General features: G+C 39.5%; 1 protein-coding gene across 2 annotated transcripts; it reads left to right on the forward strand.

Moving 5' to 3' along the window:
• The first annotated feature begins 355 nt into the window (after window positions 1-355).
• Window positions 356-6,625, forward strand: cunh19orf47 (chromosome unknown C19orf47 homolog). 2 transcript variants are annotated; one of them, XM_034229344.1, is made up of 8 exons: window positions 356-427; window positions 1,434-1,521; window positions 1,841-1,955; window positions 2,491-2,572; window positions 3,332-3,457; window positions 3,563-3,712; window positions 4,769-4,842; window positions 4,915-6,625. In XM_034229344.1, the coding sequence occupies exons 1-8, from the start codon at window positions 409-411 to the stop codon at window positions 5,458-5,460; spliced, it is 1,200 nt and encodes a 399-aa protein (XP_034085235.1). In that variant the 5' UTR covers window positions 356-408; the 3' UTR covers window positions 5,461-6,625. The 2 variants fall into 2 exon arrangements, with proteins under 2 accessions (XP_034085235.1, XP_034085236.1); XM_034229345.1 differs by having other exon boundaries at window positions 3,563-3,637.
• Window positions 6,626-7,901: the final 1,276 nt, after the last annotated feature.

A 7,901-nucleotide genomic window follows, 5' to 3' on the forward strand; every position in this document is an offset into this window, starting at 1 on the left:
GACAACTTGCAGCAATGACTGGGCCCTGTTGGACAAGAAGTGGTGTAATGTCACAAAGTACATTTACGCCTTAAATAATACATTGAGGTACTTGCACTTTACTTGAGTGAATTGATATAGGTTATTAATACAAAATATAAATCGACACGCATTGAAGTGATGAACACATTAATGCATCACTATTTTCAATTAAATTAATATGGCAATTAAAAAGTGTCTGGTGCTTAACATTTTCATTTTGCATGATCCATACTTATACTGTTGGTATTTGCTTGTGAAGTTGTCTGTTAGTTTGCAGTCTTTGCTGTCCTCTAGCGTCCATACATTAAACTACATGACTAGTGGTTTGGGCGGAAGTAGCGTCACGGGAGCAGGGCGAAATGACGTCACCACACGTTTGTTGTAAACATGGCGTCCGTGACAACAGGTGAGAGCATAAAGGCCCGGCGAGCCAGCGTTAACACTTTGCAACGTTTACATTATTTTGGTGGTTTCTCTGTTTGTGAGACATGGCTGTTGTATCCATTCAGAGGTTTTATAACCGGGTTTCCTTGTAGTGAATGTCGAAGACGACCGGTCGCGCCTTTCGATTCATAGCTGAAGCTATGCTAATGAGGAATGCTAACAAAAACGTTTCTAGAAACGGATTTAATACCTAAAACGCTTGCTTTCACTTTCATTGATTAAATGGACGTTTAATCCAGAATGGTACAATGGTTTATCGACCGTTTACATGTTGAGAGGGGCTATATTTAGCGTATTCATCGTCTTATGCTAACACGAGCTAACCGGCACTGACCAGAACGATAGCGTTTCACACCGTTCCCCAAATCTACTGTAATATTATTTTTAAAGTATTGGATTGTGAGTGGTTCTCTCTCTTTCCAGGTGCTAAATGATGTTTTAGACGCAGTGTGAGTTTTGTCTTTTTGTCAATGTTAGATCATCAGTCACAGTCAAAGCACGTTAAACAGAGTCATTGTTCTGGCAGCTGCTAATGTGCACCCTTCACCCTGAATCTAAATCTGTTACTCAAACCACCGGACGGTTCATAATGGGTGTTATAAATAACCTCCAACTGGCAGTGGTCAGCATGCTGATGTCTGCTCAGGTTTGCGTCCCCCACTAGCGTTTAGAGCCACTGTAGTGTTCAGTATCACTGGGAGTATAACTTGATACTCTTCTTTTCCAGGCTCTTTATACTGTTCATATAGTTAGAAGTAGTGGTGGAAGGTGTACTCGGACCCTTAACTTGTTAATGCACAAAATACTCCATTACATTTAAAATCATTCTTAAGTAAAGCCACTAGTTATTTTCTTAAACAATATAATGTATTTCTTTTAATTATAAACCTGTCAACATAATAAATGTGTGTGACTGAAATAGTTTCTGTTGTATGGTTTCTAACAGTCTTTATTTTATTTTTCTTAAGCCACGTCGGAGTGGATTCAGTTCTTCAAGGATGCTGGGATCCCAGTCGGCCTCGCAGTCACTTATGCAGTCTCCTTCGTGGACAACAGGTAACCTAATGTCTGCTTTTCATAGGCTGCTCTGTACAGCACACTTTAGCCTCACTGTGTTGCGCTGTGAACACGTGCATTTCCTTTGCCCCTTTCTAATCAGACTGTCTGTAAGTGAAATAAAATGCAATTCATTCTTTATATATTATTGCTCACTAGTGGGGAAGTGACAGTCTCTTTCATGAACTGAGCTCTCAATATAATAAACGAATAAGTTTCAGTCTTATAACGTTTTCCAAACAGACAAAATATATATTATAAACAATGTAATCATGATCGACTTTGGGTACATACATTTTTTTCTGATTTTTCGCTGCAGAATTAACAAGAACATGCTGATGGACCTCAACAAAGACATCATGATGGACCTCGGGATAACAGTCATTGGTGACATCATTGCCATTCTTAAACATGCCAAGCAGGTCTACAGGCAGGTAAGATCAGACGTTTGATAATATTTATAATCATCTTAATAATAATATTTGACAGAAAAGGCACTTTTAGTTTATGCATCATTGTTGAATTAAAGGAGACTGCATGCAACACACGGTGCAGATTTTTTCCTGCAATGAAAGTGAAGAACACTGAAAGCACCGACGTCAGTGTGCATAAACAACGTGAACAATGCCGTTTCACAAAATGTGTGTTTTTGCATTAGGCATGGGCAACTGACTTCTCATATCCATGTTCATTTTGCTCTGACAGCAGTGTTGATTGGCTAAAAAATAAATTAAATAAAAGGACAGCAAACACTACGTCTATAAGAGTGCTAAGTCACATGGACTAGCAAAACATTGGTGACTGCTGCTACATGTCACCTTTTTGCCCATGTGCTGATATAAATGCATAAAGTATATTTTTTATATCTTGACTTTTGTTGTGGATGCAGTCATGTAGAATGGTTGCCTTTCAAAGCTACTGCAGTAGGCTGAGCTTACATAACCTCTGCCATTTGTATCCTCTCTTCAGGACATGTGCAAAATGGCCACAGAAGCCATCTCCTCAGGACAGACCAGTGTTAAAGCTGAGCTCAGACGAACTGCCAATTCTCGTAAGTGTCTACATTTTATCATATTCACTTTTTTTTTTGTATCATTGCAGCCTTTTGTGAAAACCCTTTTTCTATAAGCAATTTAAAAGAATGCGTTTCTTCTCATTTCACACAACTTACATTGCTACATTGTACTGAGACAACCATGTGACTCATATATCAGCCCAGCCTGAAGATAAAGGAATCAACAGTTATCATTTAATACTTGAAGCCATTCACACAGGAGCAGTATTACCAGCAGACCTCATGTGATATATAAATTAACAATTTAGGTTATTTTTCTAACTAACTCAATCATCGCATGATGACGCAGTTGTTATGACAAGTATTAGGGCATTATAAAGAGTAATTGTTTCTTTTTAAAGATAAAGAAAATCAACCTTATCTTATGTTACTAAAACAAGCTGCAACACTTTCTGACTTTGCAGTGTCTAGAAATCCCACATAGAGCTGCACAATGAATCAGATATAATTACCCCAACCCTCCATTCTTCGCTTTGTATTCTGCTCTGCAAGCTTAATCTACAATAGTGTATCATGATTTGTGACTTATATAGTGGTCGTGGAGTATGATGTAGCAGCATTACATTGAAATGCTACTCAGTGCGTGTTTTATTTAAATGCAGATTACAACAAAAATATTTTGTTCCTAAAATCATTGAACAAAATTAATTTTAATATTGAGTTAAACACTTTTTTGCTCTAGTCTCCATTTATTTTTTAAACACAACTTATTTAAATGTTTCTGCTTTCCCTCAGCTGCCACTCGTATGATCGCCAACGCTTTGAGCAGCGACTCCCCGCCGGCCACTCCAGCCCGTCGGCCTGACAACCACCTCTCTGTCACTGTGTCCAACATGCAAGCAAACAAGAGTGGCAAAGCGGGTAAATATATTAAACCTCTTACCCTGTATTTCCTGTCCCTATGTAGACATCCTGCCTAATTTCTTACCTCTGTTCATCCTCATGTTCCGACCACTCTGTTGTCAGTTGTAAGTCCGCCGGCTGACGAGGGGAACAGTTTGCAGGCAGTGAAGCGCCGACGTGTGACAGCTGAGATGGAAGGCAAGTACATCATCAACATGCCCAAAGGCTCCACGTCTCGTACACGCCGCATCCTGGCCCAGCAGGCCAAGAAAGGTAGGCCTGACCCGGGGGCCTTGCTGACAACTCGCGACAATAAAGCTGGTGCTCCACATCTAATCAATACTTAACATTTTCATGGACTTCATTCATATTCAAACGAAATGGGGTGACTCGGGCTGATTTAAGAAAGCCTTCGACCCTCATTACTTTCTCTCGTAGTTGAATCCCCTGTCTTCACTAATGCTTCCCCCTGTACCCTCTGTCCCCCTGCTGTTTTTACTGTCCTTTGTCTACATTTAACCCAACTATAACTCTTAAGACTCTTGTCTTTTCTGTCCCTTTCTGTCCTGTGACACCAATTATCCGATTGGTTCTGTCTCTTTAAAAGAGTTGCAACTCTGTAAACTGCTACAATGCTCTATTTCTGGTTGTCTTTTTCTTTTGAAATGATTGATGTCATTAGAATTCATTAGTCACCATAATTCTTAAAAACAAAAAATCATCGTATGAAAACACAATTGTTTGTATTTCATTTGATTAGATGTTTAAATATAAAAGCCAGTTTCTCAACATAGGGCATGCTTTGACAAAATACAAAGTCCAATTTTGGGAATACATTTGACTCTAAATACAGATATCTGATTTATTTCACAATCTTCACAGCATTCATTGTATTCCATGGCTTTTACCCAACCGTTCTAAAAGCTGTAAAACTAAGGCTTTGGCACAGTTTAGGTTTTTATAATTTAAAAACAGTCTTATAAAATGTTAGCAATTCACTCTTTTGAAGCTGCTACTTTAATTTCTGGAAATAAACCATTATTTTGACTTGTGATCTTCCCTAGTCATGTGAACTTATAAAACACAAGAGGGGGAATCCTCTGCTGGATTGCTGAGGATACGCGTAGTAGAGTACGTCTTTGATTACACTATTGTGCTTCTGCAGAGGCTTGTATTGTACGTTATAATCACAGTTTAGTTTAGTATATGCCTCATATATTTTACGTTATACAGCAAGGCTCTAATCAACTCATGGTGCTCTCCTTTGAATTTCCAGTAGCAAATCACAATAGTATTTGTGTAATAACTTTTTCTCTAATCCTTAAATAGGTAATAAGCGCAACTCTGTGTTTTCAAGACTTGGGGCTGAATCGAAAGCAGACACAACAACAAGCAATAACAAGGTAAGGCCTGTCAGGAAACATGAATAGCTACCTTTGTATTGAATTGTATTGTAATGGTTGCTTGTCTGGCAGGCCACCGGTGTGTTCAGTCGTCTTGGCCGAGGAGATGAAGAGGAGAACGGGCAGAGGCCTGTCAAAATGGCTGCAATCGTGGATGTTGACGACGACGAGGACGACAGTGACGGAGAAGGCTCCGTTCTTCAGTATGCCGGCGTGCTCAAGAGAAGCATGCCCTCCCAGAAGAAAGAGCCAGTGGCCAAACCACCACCGACCACCCTGCGGCGCCTGGGAGGTAAATTCAAACTACATCCCTCTGAAACCCCCACCTCCTCTTGCGCCCCAAATGGCCTCCCCCCTGCCAAGGTGAGTGTGCTTCAGAGACTGGGCAAGCTGCCTCCATCACACCAGAGCGCCGCTGCATCGCCCTTACCTGCTGACACACAGGACAACAGGGTGACCAGCACCAAGCCCAAACCCAAGGAGGGGCTGACCCTAGCCAGCTCCAAGGTCAGCAGCAGCACCGGGGCGGGGGGAGCAGGAGGAGCCGAGGCTGTGGGGGCCCAGATGGATGTCAGGGCTATCAGTGTTTTCAAGAGACTGGGGAGCAAGAAAACCTAACGCTAATCCCTAAGAAAGTATTCAGACTCTTTCGACACGTCCCTTATAGAATTTGTACCAACTCTTTTTCCTGGAAACATGTAAATGCAGATCGGAGCTTTTTCCTCTTTTGAGTTGATGGACTGTTTTAATTAGATACAATTTCACGAGTTTTTTTCTTTTTACCTAAGTCATGCTGCCATTGGAAAAACACCTTTGAATATGGACCCTAAACCAATGTTTTCTGTGATTTAGGATGCTCCACCTGGAATCTATTTATCATGTCTCAATCATATCTACCATTTATCTTTCTGTAAAAAAAAAAAAAGTATATTTAACTTAAAGCATGAGCATGACATGAACCAAGCTGCCATAACGGTGGTTTTAATTTTACCCTCGCACTCCTCAAATAAGGATGCTGCTGCCAACACTTTCCTTTTCTCCCGAAGGAATAGTTCAGTAGTGGAGGTGATTGTTACATTCTTCTTGTTACCATCATGTATTACCTCTAATGTCGGGTAAATAGAAAAGGCGTTAATGAAAGGCTTCTAAACTTCAGCCCTGGATTGACTTGCATAGTCAATTCAGATTTTTACACATAACGACCTCTGAACACTTGAAAAGAAGAAAATAAAACGCTGCACCTCCTCCACTTCTCCTGTGCTTTATGGAGTAACATTCTCACCTCTGAACTAAAGACACCCATGTCACCTCTCTATCACAGTACTGAATGTTTCCTATAACCTACTTGAAGGCTGGGTCACAGTAGGATACTGTTTATTTAAAAATGCAATGTATAGATTTGTTAGACTTGGTTTCACACAGAAACAGTTCTGCTGCATATTTTTCTATGTGGACATCCTTCTGTTATTTACCCACTTAAAGAAACTCAGAGATGACTGGTGTCAGGGGAGTGGGGGGGGCACTGTAGGTATAAGTAGTTTACCTTTACCCAGTGTGGACCGTTAACACCTGTGTACTATTCTTCACACCAGAACTTTGTTACATTGTAAATACTTTAAATGTTTAAAATCACATTAAGATTTTTTTTTTATGTTTTTAAGAACAAAGTAGAGCAAAATACACCTTGAACTTTTATGATTCTTTAAAAAGACATTAAGGAAAAAGGTTATCAGTTTGGAAAGAAAAATACTTGGACAATAAAAGAGAAACGTTTCCAAATGTCTTTCCTCTTGTTTGTTTCTTTCTCTGCAGAAAACATTTGCAATGCATGTCATGTTCACATGCGGTACTTTTCAACTCTTAACTATGAACATGACATCAAAGTCAATATTGATATGCCCCTGGGAACATTTAGCTGATCATTTATCAATATACCGATTAAACTCCCACGGCTCTCACAATGAGTTTGCTGCTGCATAATGTCGGCTCAACTGTCACAGTGGTATGTTAATGAGGCTTCATCTTCCCTCTGCACAGCTGCAGCCAGAAACACTGATGGCATCCAGAGGCTACAGGGGTTGTTCAATATGTGTTTGCGTTGAGGGGATTGTTCAGTTTGTTGTAGGCTTACCCTTTATGTAATTATTCTGTACTGGAATTTAATTTAGACACTTTTGCACAGAGACAAGTACATACGTTTCAGTGCAGGAAATGATTTAATCAGGAAAACTAGAAAAACATCCTGCCTTACACTTGAATTTGGTAGTGCTATCTCTACAACATGCAGAAGACAGTAATTGGTGTTTCAGAGTGACATACATGCTGAAGAGCTATGAACACACATCATCGCTCTTATCCCTTTTGACACTGACTAAAAAACACTAAATAGACCAAACAGTTAAACTAGTGGCGATATTGTGAATTATTTTGGTCACAATTGTGTAATTAAATCCAATTTTGTGATAGCACTAACTTCACAGTTAAACCAATATTTACATCATAACATATCTATTTTTTTTATAAAACTTTGATTCAGACTTCTGCGTTGTGTTAACGACATACAAGATAACAACCTTGACATTGCAATTTAGTAGAGGATAATATAGGCTATAATCTTTACAGATCTATTATGACTGTTGATGGTTGGCCACATCACGAGAAATAATAGGTGTAATGGAGACTTTGTCCCCTTGAGGTCGCTCTCTTCCTCCTCTGTCCATGCAGCCCTCTGCTGTCCGTCTCCATATCCTTGAAAACCTTATCAGTTGAAATCGGTATGGCCATAATGGGATGTTTATTGACGGGATGTAATTTAGGTTAACGCTGAATCAGCCTGTTTTTTGTTTTTGATAAAGAAGACTGGCCTGCTACAAACAATGGGAGTGACGTAATGTGCAATCCGCTAAGGCTATTAGTTATTAATTTAAATATAGTAGCCTAATTATGGGGTTACTGTAAATGTGAATGTTGTCAATAGGACCCATCCTTTTAAAAAAAAAAAAAAGGTCCAATACTATGTAAATAAGATGTAGTTTACATACAAAGTATTATGTTTTAAT

Source organism: Gymnodraco acuticeps, unplaced genomic scaffold (assembly GCF_902827175.1).
Source record: "Gymnodraco acuticeps unplaced genomic scaffold, fGymAcu1.1, whole genome shotgun sequence".
NCBI lineage: Eukaryota > Metazoa > Chordata > Actinopteri > Perciformes > Bathydraconidae > Gymnodraco > Gymnodraco acuticeps.